The 18046-nt window shown below is 39.1% G+C and overlaps 1 protein-coding gene across 1 annotated transcript in view; it reads right to left on the bottom strand.

Annotated features, from left to right (window-relative positions):
- Positions 1-2352: 2352 nt before the first annotated feature.
- arhgef25b (Rho guanine nucleotide exchange factor 25b) overlaps positions 2353-18046 on the bottom strand; it is a 48135-nt gene continuing 32441 nt past the window's right edge. Inside the window, exons 7-18 of the mRNA XM_088338417.1 lie at positions 15447-15575; positions 14098-14164; positions 13831-13934; positions 13684-13753; positions 12994-13083; positions 12830-12922; positions 12684-12734; positions 10198-10275; positions 9937-10128; positions 7970-8150; positions 6512-6705; positions 2353-3140 (exon numbers count right to left, since the gene is read on the bottom strand). Of these exons, the coding sequence (XP_088194543.1) occupies positions 3084-3140; positions 6512-6705; positions 7970-8150; positions 9937-10128; positions 10198-10275; positions 12684-12734; positions 12830-12922; positions 12994-13083; positions 13684-13753; positions 13831-13934; positions 14098-14164; positions 15447-15575 (1306 nt within the window). The 3' untranslated portion in view covers positions 2353-3083. The remainder of the gene's footprint in view (positions 3141-6511; positions 6706-7969; positions 8151-9936; positions 10129-10197; positions 10276-12683; positions 12735-12829; positions 12923-12993; positions 13084-13683; positions 13754-13830; positions 13935-14097; positions 14165-15446; positions 15576-18046) is intronic.

The raw sequence follows: 18046 nt of genomic DNA on the forward strand, positions 1-18046 counted from the left end.
CTTGAGAATCTTTGAGTAATTGGCAGTTTTATTTCGTCGTGAGTTAAGCACTAAATGAAATTGTGCAACATTTGATGGGTGAATTTTCATGAATGCTAAACTGCAATACAGCATATTTTCTGGACTATAAGGCGCACCCAAAAAACCCAAATAGGCCAAAAATTTAAACTTAAACTTTATAAACCGGTGCACCTTAAAATACGGTGCACCTTGCATGCGGACCAAATTTGAAATGCATTACCATATTTGTGCAATCGTCGAGAGGTTGATTTTATCGCTGACCACAATTGCATAACATTGGATCGGACCGGATAGCACTGAACCCTAACCACCAGGCCACGAATGGTTGTTCAGGATTGGATAACATTGGATGCAACAGGAATCGAAACGGGATCACAGCGGGAAGAGTGTTGCATCACAACCACTAGTTACCACACATGAAAAGGCATCGGGTCTAGTCCAATTCCGGAGTGGCTAATCGGGAAGAACGGAAGATTTCCCGTAGGGCCGACTCATGTCAAGGTAGAGTTTGGGCTGCCTGGGTGAGAAATATCATTTGAACAAGTGCAAGTGACGGATACAATCTCACCTGACTCGTGCATTCAGTCTTTAATCAGCTATTTGGCCACATTCAGCGCAACAGATGAGGTGACTTTTCCATCTGGGTTAATTGTTCCCTCCCAAATTTAAAGTTGGTTTGACCCACCACCACGCTTCTTTTCTGTAGCAGAACAGCTCGAATGATATGAGTCGGATAAGACGGTTTGAGGATGGTTGTGCTACATGTTTCAATAATTTAGCAATCAAATGCCTTCACCGGGTAGCTTCTCACACTCAAAAAAGCTCTTAGTGGTGGGAATTCTTTTTTTCGAGAAGTGGCTCTTTCGGCTCGGCTCACTATAAAGAGCTGACTCCCAAAAGCCTCTTCAGATTGTTTTTGTTACTTCTTTCCAGATACTAAAAAACAATTGTCTAACATTATGCACAATATTACTTATGGGTGACAAAGATAAAAAAAGAAAGACAACAATGAAAAAAAGAAACAAAAGGAGGGGAAAAAAAGGAAGAAACAATTATAAAAGAATAAAAGGCTAGGAGAATCAAAAGAATACAAGGAAAATGACAAAAAGAAAGAAAAGGCAGGAAGAAATAAAAGAAGAAAAATGCTAGACAAAAGAAAAAAAGCTTGGGGAAAAAAATAAACAAGAAATGAAAAAAAAAGGACCTTTCACCACACAACCTCACAGATGGCTACCATGTCGTTTCAACTGGCACATAAGTTCCTGTTGACCCTTTCCTGTACTCAGGTTGCATGTGAGCGGAGCTTCTCTGATTTAAAACGTGTGAAACTCGGCTAAGAAGCTCACTGTCTTCATGCTGCTGTACACTGAAAAGGAGATTCTCATGTGTATAGACAATGAGGTTGTCATCAACACAATTGCAGAGACCAGTGCTTTGCTTCGGAGGGTTTTGAAGTTTTGAGTAGCCTACATAAAATGTGTGTAGTGAAGCTACTTCAGAAGAGTTTAGTGTAAATCCTAATAATCTGTTGGGAAGGCAAATGCAATTTTGATTTCAAATGGCCGATACTGTGCATAGGTAAATAGGTTTTCATCCATATCAGAATTATCCTTTAAATTAAAATTGGTAAAGTGTTTTCTGTTAACTTATCAACATATACCGGAATTTCTTCCCAATAAAAATGCACCACAAGAGCTAGCTTCTTTTCAATTCATTCAATTTCTTCTCCATTCCTAATTGGGCAGGCTTTGGGTATAAAACTCCCAGGCTGACAAAGGGGCCCACTCCAGCTCTGGTCCCATCTCATTTCCACAATAATTTTAGTCACAGTACAAAATATGTAAGAGAAATGAGAAAACTGAAAGTAATTAAAAATCAGTATAAAATTTTGTATCACTTTTTCTCTTAAGTCTAGTAAGTGGGAAACAATTTGAATATGCACGGCCATGACTTTATATCTTTCAGGACAACCGAATTACTTCCCACAATGCCTTTCTCTTTATTCAGTTCAGAATCTCGTGCAAAAGTCGGTGATGCAATCCTGTATTTCAGTGGTCCCCAACCTTTTCTGTACCACGGACTGGTTTAATGTCTAACAATATTCTTGCAGCCCAGCCCAATAATAACATCATCAATTATGTACGGTGACTAAAAATAGTGTGACGCTGAAATAAAACCCAATGCCTTTCAAAGTGTCGACTTAGTGTTCTGGTAGATAGGGCCGAACACGCTTTTATAACGGATAATGGATAATTAATAAAGAAAATTGAACAATAACCCTTAAAAAATCCCTCCACCCGCAACTCCCCCCCCCCCCCCCCCCCCCCCCGCCCCTCCCGCCTGATCCGGGTTCAATTCCTGTTGCATCCAACGATATGTGATCGTGGTCTGTTATATGTTCTGACTGGTAGATCAATGCTTAAATATGATACTTTTTTTTGTCTGTGTGCAATCCAAACCCTTGCAGTTTAAATTCCATCCGGTGCGTTCTATGTATGAAAAAAATATCACAAAACACTTTCTTTTTGCGGAAAATGCGGTACACTGCGTTCTCCTTTATAAATATTGACTATAGGCCAAGAGTGTGCGTACTTGTATTCAACCTTAAATTACAGGTTCATTCATGGAAATGTTCCCTCCTGCTAATGAATATGATAAACAACACAAAGTCAAGAACAGAAAGCAACGACAAGCCTGCATCTACAGTTCCAAGCTCCCTTTCTCTTTTTGACACAAGCAGAAACGTGTTTGGTTCAGATAGCGTGCTAACAATGGCTGCGCTGACCAAAGTGTAAACACAGCAATGCTACTTGCAAGGTATTCAATTAAATCCTTTGAGAATAACGGTGGTGAGATGTTACTTCTTTGGACGAATATTGCGGAATTGATCCTCCTGTGAAAAATAATGCATTACAAGAAAAGCAAAACAACTCCACATAAAAAGCAGCAGGTCTATACAAAAAAAGTTGTTTTTGAATAATAACAATTGTTGTCATCTAAATGTCAAAGGATGAAACTGAAATGTCTTTCAATCTGGGATAACAGACCGGCACCTTCAGCTCTCAAGTTTCACTATCACGAAGAACCATCGCCTGGAAAACGCCAGAGGCAGATCCAACCTAGAAAGTAGGAAACATACATTTTAAGACATCGCCAGGAGTTTGATTGCAGGACTCTCCAATTTTGAGTATTTTATAATAATAATAATAATTTCCTTGTATTGTCATTCTGTGTAACAATGTACACAGAACGAAATGTCGATTACACCTGACCCGTTGTAGCGAGCCGATGCAGCCGCAGCCAACAGAGGGCGCCGCCGACCACTTTTTAAGTCTTAGGAATGACTCGGCCGAGGCGCGAACCACCGACCTCCCAGTCTCAAAGCGGTACTGGCATTGTTAAAGCAATCTGCCCGTTTTGGTGTCTAGACGAAAACTCTTTAATAAAGACAACTTCAAGTACCTTGCCTGGTTCGAATGACTCGCTTTTGCGGGTCACTGACGTCACAAGGTAAAAGCAAGTGGCAAGCACCACCTCACTCTCCTTCCTGAGACACCAAAACTGCAAGCACTCACCACCGCAAACCATCTCGACCAAAACACCTCCATCTTTCTCTCTTTCAAACGTGAGCTCCAGCTGACCTGAAAGGCCACTACGTATCTCTTTCTCTCTCTCTCTCTCTCTCTCTCTCTCTCTCTCTCTCTCTCTCTCTCTCTCTCTCTCTCTCTCTCTCTCTCTCTCTCTCTCTCTCTCTCTCTCTCTCTCTCTCGCTGTACTTGTATGCAACAGAAAAAACTGCAGATTTGTTGCAGGGGTCAAATGCTTCAAACACGCCATAGAAGGTCTCTGCTTATTTCTTTCATTGGCTATTTTCACTTTCCACAATATACCCACCACTTTTCAAACATGGCAGAAGAACCATCTCATTCCAATTTCTATCTTGTTAAAATGTTCTATTAATAATTTTCATCTGAATGAATTTAGTTGTGTGTTTATCAACCAATGTGTTCTTGTTTTTGGCCAAGTTGATATTTCATCGTAAAATCAGTGAACCGCAAACTACTAAATAAATGTACCTTGAAAATGATCAAACTGATCGTTTTTATGAAGTGGATATCTATATCACTACACTCTCGAGGTAAGATCGGGCCTGAAAAATTCAGCCCAACCCGACCAGAGTGTTAGATGAATCAGAACCCACCCGAACCCGACGGATTGACTTGATTTGATAAATGAACCCGAAAAAAAACCCGAAACTTTAATTTGCTGCCAAAGTAAACACTAAGCTTTACTCCAGCAGTGAATACTTCAGCACCAAGCTGTGCGTTTTGGCTGAACTAAGCAGCTTGGGGACTACTTGGGAACGAGTCCCTGAAATTATGTGAACGGTTTGCCGCAGAAGTGCGCATCTCGGCGACGTGCGGCGAACAAAAGTGAAACTGAACTAAATGGCACCAAAAAGCAAATCAAATTATTCAGATTGCAAGCTGCAAATAGTGAGCTATTTGGCCAAAAAGCAAAAAGGAAGTTTGTAAAGCTTGTAAGCTATTGGCAAAAAGCAGAAATGACATCTGGCGTAAGAGAGGTGGGAGGAGGAAGCCGCGCGTCTTTTATCCCAACAGAGAGTTGGAAAATTTCTTTGAATTTTGTGAATTTAAGTTAAACTGATAGTTTGGTAAGCATTTTTCCTGTCTAAACAGTTACTCGAGTAAAAGTAAGTGCATGCTGTGTAGATTCTCCACAAAGGGGAATGAAATGCGAGAGAAAAGCCCGATCGTCCCAGCCTAATGATTGCCATCACAAGCTCGAACCCTTGGGTTTGCCCACCCATTGACACACTATGCCCACCCAAAGAAAAGTGGATCTAGTCGTGACATCAGTCTGGCCATAGACTATTTCATTCATACGATATTGTCTATGTCAGCGGAAACTAACTTGGAGTCTCCTACCCCCTACAGCACACAATATTTGCGTCAGTCCCCACGGAGGGAGCAGCAGCTTTTCAAATAATGCATATATTATCAATAATTATCTAACAATATTCACAAATTGACATGAAACTAAAAAAGACAATGAAAAGGAAACAAAAGAAGACAAAAATATATAAAAAACAAAGAAAAGAAAAACTAAAAGAAAAAAGAATGGAGGACAAAAGAAAAAAGGGATAAAAAGTAAACAGCTAGGAAAAGAAGAAACAGAAGAAAAAGGAGGAAAAAGAAAGAAAGAAAAAAGCAGGAAAGAAATTGGGAAAAAAAGCAACAAAAAGGGGGGGAAAGACAGGTTATCAGGGTCCATTTGATCAGTATAACACCAAAAATAATGTTATATGCATGAAATGACGTGATATTATTTGAAATCGCTCTGAAAATGCTGGTTTACTAGTGATCCCAAGAGCCAAGAAGCGATCCGCAGGTTCGAGAGGATTCTACATTCGGGCCCCGGTGGTGTGGAATGCTCTTCCCCCTGAGATTCGATCTAGAAACCTCAGTGGAAATGTTTAAATCTAAACTTAATACACACTTCTATTTTACAGCATATGAATAACCTCTATTTTATGTCGACAGTATTTGTTATTTGTTATTGCAACATCCATTGAAGCCTGGGCATCCTGGAAGGGGGATGTGCGGTCCCTTCCTAAGCATTATCCATTTTCCTCATTTTGAGGCTTTTGAGTCTTTCCTTGCCCTCATGTAGGTTTTAGATCAGGGGATGGTGTAATAATAGTCTGTGGTTTGCAATAATCTGTGGTCTGTGCAGCCCTTGTGATTATGGGCATCACAAATAAATATGACTTGACTTGAGTTGAAATCCATTATTCTATTAAACTATCTCATCTCATCTCATTAGCCATACCGCTTATCCTCAGTAGGGTCGCGGGGGGCTGGAGCCCATCCCAGCAATCATCGGGCAGTGGGCAGGAGACACCCTGAACTGGTTGCCAGCCAATCGCAGGGCACACAGGGACAGACAACTCATTCGCTCATTCACACCTAGGGACAATTTGGACCGGCCAATTTTACCTGAAATGCATGTCTTTGGAATGTGGGAGGAAACCGGAGTGCCCGGAGGAAACCCACGCAAGCACGGGGAGAACATACAAACTCCGCACAGTAAGTCTGGAGCTGGATTTGAACCCACGACAGGTTCCCATGACATGAACTGTGCCGCACAAGCGCTAACCACTGCGCCGCCGTGCTGCTCTATTAAACTATAATAGCATTAATTTTTTCATAGTCCAGTGAACTTTAAATTTATTTAAACTTTGAGCCTGTTTCTACTAAGCAAATTTAAAGTCAAGCAACTGGAATCTCTGGGTGACACAACAAAAGGTCAATTAAAAGGTATTGACTTCAGTACAATAATAGTGCAGTAATAGTTGTGACCCCCTGTGCATTTGATAAGCACCCCAAGTTACTTATGTCTGGTGACGGCACTGAAAACAGTGCTATTTTTCTGATCCGACAGTGAAAAGAGTCAAGGAAATGCCTACGGCTTTGGCAGCAGCGTCGTGGTGGGACGGCCGAAGTGACGGAAGGGAAGAGTTGTAATACAGCATGTTGTGCTGCTGGTGGCGCTCCATAGATGCTGACAGGTAAGGCTGCAGGCCACTTTGAGAATTCATGTTCCTACCCAGGCTGTTTGACTTACTCTCTCTTCGTTGGTACTCGATGGGAGACTGAAGTGCTGGAATGGGAAGCAAAAAAAAAGTCAAAAAAAACAAAAAATCGTTTATTTGACACATACAGTAGACCCCCAGGATACGACGGGATTTTCCTCACTATACGACTTCAACAATCAATTATTTTGCGTGTCCCAAAAACATGGGTATGACTACGCAGGTCACACACTTAATACATTTCTTAGAGGCATGTTTGCCCGTGGTGCGCCATCAGGGCCTGCAAGGCCTTCTCTGCTGGCCTATAAAGTATCTGAATCATATGATGTTATTCATATTTTGTCTATTAATATGTATTAAATCATTACAAAATGTTTGTCAGATTTCCTCCATTACTTTCTCCCGAATTGTGCTCCTTCCAGATATGTGCTTTCATATCTAAGCACTTAACCAATCACATTTAAGCTGTTACTTGTTGCCAGGGTCAGAAATATACCGGAGGTCTTCACAATCAGCTCTGATGGCCCTGACAATAAGTGACAGCAAAGCTTTTGGTTTAGCTAAACAGAGTTAATGAGATATCACTAGTTTCACAAACTCGTAAAGGAGCAGTAAAGGAAGTATCACCACAAAAATGTTAAGAAAAAAATCCCTGTGTCTACTGATTCTGTCAAACGGAAGTTAGAAGCGCTAAATTTAAAAATAAATAAATAAAAACTTATGCCAGATATACGACAAGACAGGCTAACTTTTAGCATTATCTTTAAAGATAAATTATATTTATTTTACATAACATGGTGCGGTTTGTTCACTTTGAATATCCATGGTTTTTTTATTCTTCCTTGTTTTCAGTTGCACTACACAATACAGCCACATCTAGTGGTCAAATACTACACATTGTCCCTTTAAAGCTAGGATATATTTAAAGGGCATGGCAAGCCTCGCAAATAGAGGTTTTAATATAATGTAAGTTTCATTTTAATCATCGACTCGACCCCCTCATTCATCCACCCAAAACTCCACTGTACCAGCTCTCGACACGTACGAAAGTATATAGTTAGATTATTCCTTTACGTGTACAAATAGTTATAATATTTTTTAAATCAAATGCACATTTATGACGCTCAAGTAGTACCTACTATACAGTATACTATTTTGTTATTTCAATTTTTTGGGGGGGGTACCAGGGGTTCCGAATGGAATTAGCTAAGTACCAAACCGTTTCATGCCTGCCCGGTACATGGCAATTTCGCTTTGAGATTTCCACCTAAGAATGGATTAATCCCGTATCTCGGGGGTCTACTGTATTGTGAAAACATGAGACCCTTGTACCATTAAGAAAGTTCTTTTGCGTTTCTAAAATTTGCACCACGTCACCGAACCAAGCTTTTTGTATTTCTGGAGAGGACGCTTGCATTATGAAGCGAGTCACGGTGCCGTTGGTCCCGCGGGATGTCAGAACCAGGGAAAACGGGTCTTCGCCAGAGCTCTTGTCCAAGCCCAAGCAGCTGACCTGCAACCAAAGTGTACACCACCAAGGGTCTGATTCAGTTAAACTAGAGCTAAATACTGTATGATATTATAATCCATCCATCCATTATCTGCACTGCTTATCCTCAGTAGGGTTTCGGAGTGCAGGAGTCTATCCCACTGTGTACAGAGATTCGCCCACCTCTACCTCTCACCCAATCAAATTGCTCGGGGTAGTTTGCTGGCGTTTTGTTGTTTTGTCATTACGTATTTCAACAGTGAACACACTTAGTTCAATTAGCTTCTATTTAAAAGATTTATTAGCGACCAACTGTCAAAAGGGGTTATGTTGGTACAACACTTTGACTGTGAACTGGAGTTAAAAATGCGCCCTGTATATTCTGGAATGAACCACGGTGTTGCCTTAGCTTCACATGTACCAGAACCGCGGTTAAACGACGCCCCAGAGAAATGTGTATTGGTCAAATTTGATCTCTGAGCCATAACTACTCATGAAAAGAGCCATACATGGCTTGCGAGCCATAGGTTCCTGACCCCAGTCCCAAAGGATCTCTTTTCTTTATGCATTGCCAAGGTATCGGATTCCAAACTCTGTATCGGCAGATACAAAAAGAATACAATCAATCATTTTTGTCCCTATAGCCCAACCCCTCAGCTAATTTTTATAACATAATGCAGCCTCAAACTAAAAATGTTTGTCCACCCCCCGAGTTAACCACTGACTCTAATCTCAGACAGGAAACTCTGTGTTTTGGGTTCAGCTGCAGTTAAGCACATTTATAACCACTCTGGAAAAAAACGTATCAATGTGACCCAGATTCTGACAGACACTTTTTTAACCCCCTTCCCAAAGAAAATCTTAAAAGGACATTGTTTTATTTGATCTCTAGATGTCGCTGTATTGTGTAGTGCAGGGGTTGGGAACCAATGGCTTGTGAGCCATTTATGTCTCTTTTCATGAGTACATATAGCTCAAAGATAAAATTATACTCATGCAAATCTCATCTGTAGCTTTCTAAACCTGATATGGAAAAAGTCGAGTCTATTACGTGCATAGCTGATGTGGTGAGAATATTGAGGACGGTTCGGTCCAGGATATAAAGAGCATACTTCACACTGCAGTGTACAGTCGAGATGTCGCACCAACAGACCCCGTTTTGGCTGTACGTTGTTAAGGAATCCTTTGTATGGAAGCTCATGAAACAGTTTAGGTTCACTGTTGAGATACTTAATGATAAAAACCCACAGAAAAACTGTAATCAGCCAGATGTGCAAGCCAAGCGCACAGAGCAAATTGTTTAGGTGAGCTGTAAGGGTGGGCAAAGCAATCTGTTTTTAACATTAGACATTTCATAGGATGCCAGTTCATTGATTTGACTACTATTGCGCACCGTTGTTTGTTGTTTTAACTAACACATCATTGTTACTATTAGCCAATTAGGTTGCTGTTCTATGATTTCCACACCCTTTAGAAATGATCCGCTAGATGTAAAAAAAAGAAAGAACTCAGGGGTGCGCCTTTGGAACAGGTTGGACTTTCTTATCTGATGGCTTCCCTCCCTGTCCTCCTTGTCTTCCCTCCTTATTGTTAGTGTCTAATAAACTTTAAATTGATCAAAATAGAAGAAATATTGGAAATATTTTCTTATTCTACATAGGAAAATGTTTAAAATAATGTAAAATAAGATATTTAACAAAACAAACTAAAATAGGCATGATTTCTGTTAGTTGTCCTGAATATTAAAAAAAATATTCATTATGGGGTAGTAGTATATGAGTGTTTTTGACAATGGCTCAAAATTACTCACCTTTATACTATTTTTAAAAGTGTACCCAGGTAAGGAAAAGCCCTTTTTCTTGTCAAAAGGCTCGCTGAAGATGACCATCTGCTCAAACAGGAAGACCCGCCTCTCTTTGGGTCTAGAAAGGAAACAGCCTTCCTGCTCGCTCACAGAGAATGTGTCCTGCTGGAGGAGCTTTCCCTGGGCTGTGATTTTCCCCTGCAACGAGTATTTCCGTCACAATCCTCGCCCTCGTGTCTGATATGGGTGTGTGCAGATCTGACTTACCTCAAAGCCTTGCAGCCTGCCCAAATTCATCATGTCGTTGCATCGTTTTGGCACAAAACACGTAACCTCCACAGCCCTCTGGAAGGCAAAAATAAAGGAAACTTTGACCATTCGTTTGTGCTCATTATGAGACTAAAGTGCTGTATTCGGGGTTCGTGCACGTCTAAATACAAGCACTTTTCAAGCACTTTAGGGCCATTTTTTTTCACTTTTTTCGAGGACCTTTAAAGGGAGAAATCCAAAGCCAATCAAGATAACTTGCTGCTAGTACATATTTTGTGCTACTTTTAGCTGTTTCTATTTATGATCTACGATCTTTTTCTGTCAATGGGCTGCTATAAACTCACATGAATTCTGCCATTCTGCTTCAACAATGCACAGGCAGTTTGGCTACGTCACACTTACAAGTACTGTATACATAAAAAGCAGAAAAATGAGCCAAATTTGGACTCACTTTATTGATATTGATTGCTCCGAAGCAGTGCATTCAATATTTAAATCTTAGAGACAGCATATCTTTTGCCTTTTATTTCACGTAATTTAATTTAATTTTTTTGCATGTTATTCAGAGGATTTGTGTCTAAATTGTTTAAACAGAATTGTAGACAGTTATTTTTTGCATTTGATCATTTAATTAAAGCACTGAAGAGTTAATATTTTCATTTTTCATTTCATTGTTTTGCATTTTCAGGGATTTTATGTGGTCGATCAAATTTGAATCTGTTCAGTGTGTTAAAAGCTAAAATTTCTTTGTATTTTACTTTTTTTTTATAGATCTATGAATATTATAATTTATATTCCATGTGTTTTTCAGGGATCCCTGCAAAACATATTAAATGACTAATTACTTAATAAATGGTGCATAATGTTTTATTATTATTGAAAATATCCATCCATCCATTATCTGCAACGCCTATCCTCAGTAGGGTCGTGGGGGTGCTGGAGCCCATCCCAGCTATCTTCGGGCAGTGGGCAGGGGACACCCTGAAGTGGTTGCCAGCCAGTCGCAGGGCACACAGGGACAGACAACTCACTCGCTCATTCACACCTAGGGACAATTTGGACCGGCCAATTAACCTAACATGCATGCTTTTGGAATGTGGGAAACCCACCCGAGCATGGGGAGAACATGCAAACTCAACACAGGAGGTTCGACCTCATGACCTCAGAACTGTGCCACACACGCGCTAACCACTTTGTTGCCGTGCTGCCCTTATTGATAATATATTATAAAAAAATAATCTGAGAAGCCGTTTGGGAGCCGAGCCAAAAGAGCTGGTTTTCTAAACAGAGCTGTCCTGTTGGGTGCGACCACTAGGGGGCGGTGACGCTTCACCTGATAATGCCATATTGACAAGCCACCAAAGCAGGCATATAAGCCTCATTTTCACACCTTTTTTGAACCAATTCTCCATTTATTGCGTGATCTTTAGAGTCAGACTGCCAAGAAACTTGGCAATGGCAACAATTTCCAGTATTTTCAATCACTTCACCTAAAATCCAAGCATTTTCAATTATTTTAAGAACCCATACAAACCCTGTGTATTGAGAAGCAGAAATAAGCGTAAAAGAAAAAAACACACTTATTTGACAGATAAAGTAGAACCGCGCAATACAGAATTCCCCCTAACGACGGTATCACTTGACGGTGTTGAGGATGTTTTTGGGCCCCTCGTTACAGAATTTTCCCCACTAAACAACACTAACAAAACATTATTTTGCGTGCCCACTTACAAACTTACTAAAAAAGGTAGACTTTGTGGTGTTTTTGAGTATGACTGAGCAAGTCACATACCTTATAAGATTCTAAAATGCTTGTTTGCTATTGGTTGATGTCTTGCAAGATAGTTGTCTACTTTAGGTTTGCATCAAACATTGGTAAGATGCTATTATGCTGTCGGCTCACCCCCTGCCTTCATTTAGCTTAGAATCTCGTGTGCATAGTAAACACTTTGCGAGTGTGTGATACAATACTGTAATTTTTGTACTGTAGTTAATCGCTATTGGTCCCAAGACTTGCAGTGATACTAAAGGGATAACCGAAAACCATGAAAAATTACCATGAAAAATGAATTTGTTTTGTGAAGGAATATGATTGTAACCAATGGACAATCGAAATGATTATTATGAATATGGAGGCGATAAATGTTCTAAGGGCATGACAATCCTTGCAAGTGGAAGATGAATCCACCCTACTTGCAGCTCAAATCATGTCACAGCAAAAGTACATGAAATTGCATTTTTCTTTTAAAATTGAAGGTTGAACCACGTATCGATAAATAAAAGCGTAGCTCCTTCAAAATTATGAGACTGATTATTATTTTATAAAGTAGACATTTGGCGTTTTCTTTTAGATAATCTAAGGTAACTACAATCGGGACTCTAAAATTCTAATAACTACTTAATTCTAAACACGAAAAACAGCTACACATGTATATTTATTTATAATTAAAAAAACAAATGGCTGATTTTTGGGGGAAAAGTACCTTGAGTTGTTCTATATCCCGCCCAGCTTTGCTGTAATACTTCAGAAAATCCTGAGGATGAGAAACAGTATAGTAGTAGCATGTTTTTATCTTTAATGTACACATTCGAAATTAATCCATGCAGAAATAATGTGAAGGCACGGAACCTTAAGCAGAAGCTGATACTTCATAATCCGTTGGACGGGTTTGATCAGCAAGTCATTGAGCTGCAGCCTGTGTCCTAACTGCTGCCTGATTTCCTGGCAAGGGACATGTACAAACTTTGACCATGCAACGTTTAAACCACCCACGATAAATTCAAAGTTCTTACCTCAAAAAAAGTCTCGATGTACTCGGAAACTACGTGCTCTGATTTGGGCTTATTTTGACAGTAAACCACGTACATGTGAAGACGGCGCTCCTGAAAGTAGACAATGCACCATTAGAAAGGAACATATGTTAATGCTAGGCCTGATTTTTACGTCGATGGGGGTCTACGGGTAGATCAGAGGAATTCAGTGTTTTGTGTTTGCTGTGACACGCTGGTATCTAGCAGTCAAATACATTATGCTAGGAGTACTGCAGTACCGTCTTTATCATTTCTTCGCAATTGCATAATCGGACAAAAACATCAGCTTTAAAAAGTACTGATTTTCATTGAGTCACTCAGTTCACAATTTGACTGTTGCATCTATCTATCTATCTATCTATCTATCTATCTATCTATCTATCTATCTATCTATCTATCTATCTATCTATCTATCTATCTATCTATCTATCTATCTATCTATCTATCTATCTATCTATCTATCTATCTATCTATCTATCTATCTATCTATCTATCTACTTTGATCATATCCCTCAAGAGGGGTGACCGACAGCAAGACAAACATACAAAAAAAAAAAAATGTCAATCACAATCATCATAAAGTCCTTCGAGCTTTGATATCGTCATATTATTCATCCCTCGCTTGAAGCACATTGACCAAACTCAAAAAAGAGAGCCAAAAAACATCCTCACATGCTTAATGAAGAGTTCGGCCAAGGTGTCCGGATCAGCCACACATTTCTCCAGCTCAGCCAGAAAATAACTGGGGAATATGACACAGGAAAACAACCTTGTGATACAAACTTCCGAGAAATAAAGAAAAAAAACGGATGAAGGCACCTCTTATGCCAGTCGTAGATCTGATGGATGTTTCCAAACACGATTCTGTCTTTCCCTTTAAGGTCATCTGGAATGCCCTGATTGGTCATTGTTGCCATATAGCCCTACACATCATCACATAGTTTTATTAAAAGCCGCCACCGATTTGTGAAAACATTTTACTGGTGAAATATCAAACTGTATTCTCCACTACAAAAACCCGATTATTTTTGTACATTTCTTTAGCTTAGTAGAAAAGTCAACTCGCTAATTAACAAGCCACACTACCTGTACAATCAGTCCTAGATCTTCCACATACAATCTTTCAGTCTCTATGAGCTCTGTCAGCACATACCTAAGAGAAAAATATATTGTAAGTGATTAAAATAACACATACAGCTTTAAAAATATCCATCCTTGCAGTCAAAAGTTAGAAAATCACTGAAGTAGATAACACAGAGTGAAAACGAGGAATTTGAATCCCAATCATACAAGACAATTTATCATCCAAATAATGTGACCATTTAAAGTTGTTTCGAATCAGTAAGGATTTAGGTCAGTGGGTGTTTTCTTTTCTTTTTTGCAGTTGTTCTAAATGTTTTCATTTCTTTTTGAATTGCATGGGTACGGAAGACTGCGATATGCAGAAATAAATTTATAAATAAACAAATATATGCCATAAAATACATAAACAAAAAAAAACATTTCTTTTCAGTCACACCTAAATATATGAGATAAATGCTATTTGTTTATTTGTGGGCTTTGTCATACTTTGTCTTTTTTCATGTATTTTGTTGCGTATTCTTTCAATGTATTTTGTCAAAAACAAATAACGAATAAATGACAAAATACAAAGTAGATACATGGCAAAACTAATGACAAATGCATAAATACATGAGATAAATGCAATGTATTCATATATTTAGGTATTTTTGAGTGGACCCCTTTAACCACTAGGGTCCTGGGGGCACCATTTCCAGTGGTGTGTCTTAGGTAAGCATAGCCTGGTGGCGCCCATTGCGTGATTAATTTATCCATCCATCCATTATCTGCACCGTTTATCCTCAGTAGGGTTGCAGGGGTTCTGGAGCCCATCCCAGCCATCTTCAGGCAGTGGGCAGGGGACACCCTGAACTGGTTGCCAGACAGTCGCAGGGCACACAGAGACACACAACTCACTCACTCATTCACCCCTAGGGACAATTTAAACCAACCAATAAACCTGACATGCATGTTTTTTGAGTGTGGGAGGAAACCGGAGTGCCCGGAGACACGGGGAGAACATTCAAACTCTGCACAGTAGGATTTGATCCTATGACCTCAGAACTGTGCCGCAGACACGCTTACCACTCAGCTGCTGTGCCGCCCGAGATTTATTTTTATGTTTATTTATTTAAATGGCATATATTTGTAGGTATTTGTTTACTTATACATTTATTTATACAGATAGCATACGTTGTTGACCAGATCTCAACACAGGCCTGGTCTAAAGTGACTAATTAAAAAATTATACAACACCGTCTAATAATGTTTTCATCTCAAGTCTTTGTATGTATAAAGAAAACAAAATACAAATATGATGGCGCAAAGCTTGTATCAAAACAGAAATGTCCCCCGAAATGTGTGGCAAGACTTACAAGCTCTTTTCAAAGGCAATATTTCTTTCTTCCTCGCTGTCGGCAGCCACAGACAATTGGCTCCCAGCATTTTGGGTCATTTTGCAGCTGTTGTCCTCATCTAGGAGGGTGCTGACACTCGATTTGTAGCTCTAAAATAAAAATGTACATCATTTTGGTCAGCTGTATTTTCACTTATAACTCTCACAAAAATTCAAACTAGGTTGAAACAGTTGGAATTTTAGAGTGTTTCGGTTTCTCCATCTCTGTTGCAACTTAATATAAAGTACCCCAAAAAGTTGTTTTGTGTCTGACAGGTGGTGATTCGTCAAGGTGTGAGTTGTAGATGTCTTATACCTGCCGCACTGTTTCATGCAAGGTAAATGTGTCTGTACGGCATATAAGTGACCCCCTAAAACTGCTTTATAATAGCCACATACTAAAACAAATTAAAAATATTAATAAAGCGTGTACTAAACATTGATGATTATTTAATTATGCAGTAAATGAAAATTAATATAGTGGCCGGTGTGCATAACTATTTCACTTGAGTTTTTTATTATATAATGTTATTGGAAATTTTAAAAACTGTCATTACCTACCGTTCAAGTTTATAATTAATGTATGTGTATTGTCTGTACAGCCCTTTGAGACTTTGTGATTAAAGGCTATACTAATAAATATAACTTGACTTGTTGTTGTTGTCATATATGTATTCTGAATACGTATCACAAGAAGTGCAAGGCTTTCTAATCATTGTCAAAGAATTTCGAGAAATGAAAACATGTAAAAAGGGAAAAAAAGAAAAATGAGGAGGCTACATAACCCCAAAACAAAGCAATAGAAAACAAACGACTAAGACCTGACTTATACAACAAAAGCCCCACGTCACCTTAAAGCAAACTAATCTAATGTGAATTTGAGTGTAAACCTCTTGTTATACTGCTGTCTCACTATATTCTGGTCTGTATCTCTGAACACTGCTGCATAATCCCTCTGTTAGGTCACTATTTAGGTCAACTAAATACTCACTTTGCTGTTCGATCGCCATTTCATCCACCTGACATGCTCGCATTTGAGTTAGAATTTTTGTCATGCATAACAAAGCTGAAAAGTTTATACTTTAGTAAACACTCATAATAAGGAGAGAATAGATCAATGAGAATTTATTGGACTAAGAGTGAGATCATGCCAATAAGTCTTACGGATGAAGATTTGTTGAGACGATTCCCTTTTAAGATAACTGTGGAAAAATTTGCATATTTAGGGCTAGTAGTAACCCAAAAAGTTTTGTTTGACGCAAACTTTACTGCCTTGATTGAGAAACTTAAAAACCGTATAGAATTTTGAAAAACGTTGCCAATCTCGTTAGTTGGTATAATTAATACAATTAAGATGATCTCCCTTCCTCAATTCTTTTATCTCCTGCAGAACATACCAATATTTATCAGTAAAAGCTTTTTAAAAAATTAGATGCTACTATCCTATCATTCATTTGGAATTATAAATCACGTAGGATTAAAAAAGGTCATTTATGCAAATCTAAGATGGAGGGCGGACTTGCTTTGCCCAATGTCATGAATTATTACTGGGCGGCAGGCCTTCGCTCTGTCTCGGCATGGCTGGATGACACTTCAATGTCGTCTGAGGATGGAGAGGGAGGACTGCCAGCCCTATGCAATTGGAGCAGTTATACTTTCTCCTGTGGAGATTGGTAAAAGTACCTATGCGTAAAATCCAATTATATACAACAAAATAAAGATATGGAAGCAATTGGGAAGGCACCTTAACCTTAGGAGGGTTTCTTTTCTTTTACCAATTGCATTGAATCCGTAATTTGCCCCCTCTAATATGCATGGCTTTTTTAATGGTTGGAAGGAAATGGGTATAAGTAATATTGGGGACCTTTATATACAGGGCTCTTTTGCATCCTTTGAACAACTTCAGGAAATATACAACCTACCATGGACTCGGGGATTGGCTGAGGGGGTGGGGAGGGTGTTTTGGGGTTCATGTTCAAATTTGTGTTTTTTGTTTGTTTTCTTTCTCCTTGTATAAATGACATGTTGTAACATATCTTGTTTATAATTTGTTTTATAAAAACAATAAAAATATTTTTAACAAGAATACATCAATGAATTTCGAACTTACAAGGAGAAAAGAAGAGTACCCAAATCTCCGATAAGAAATTCCAACCTGCTGTGTCCTGCACAATTACCTGATGTACTATAAGTCTTTAATTTATATAAAAAATGGTTTACAATTACTTTCCAATAATCCTTTGTCAATAATTTTAGAATATGTGTCAAAGCCCGAAGAGACGGTAGACCCAAAGGCGTAACGTTTTCACACCAAGCTTTATTTACGGGGCAGTCATGCGCGGGAACACACACACCAGCGATTCGGCAACCGCTGGACAGAAGATCTTTTATACTCAAAAAAGTTGCTTAAAAACGACATCAAAATCCATAAAGTCTCATCCTAAAAACACCAATTAACTAAATCCCTCCTGAAGTCATTTTACGACGGCAAGAAACAAGTGTGTTTTTTTCTGTTTGCTTCATATTCCACAAACCAACACCACATGAACCAAATTACATTTGAAAGGGACAGTGCGTAAT

Source organism: Urocampus carinirostris, chromosome 6 (genome assembly GCF_059441175.1).
Source record: "Urocampus carinirostris isolate Australia breed hairy pipefish chromosome 6, RoL_Ucar_1.0, whole genome shotgun sequence".
In the NCBI taxonomy this organism is placed as follows: Eukaryota; Metazoa; Chordata; class Actinopteri; order Syngnathiformes; family Syngnathidae; genus Urocampus; species Urocampus carinirostris.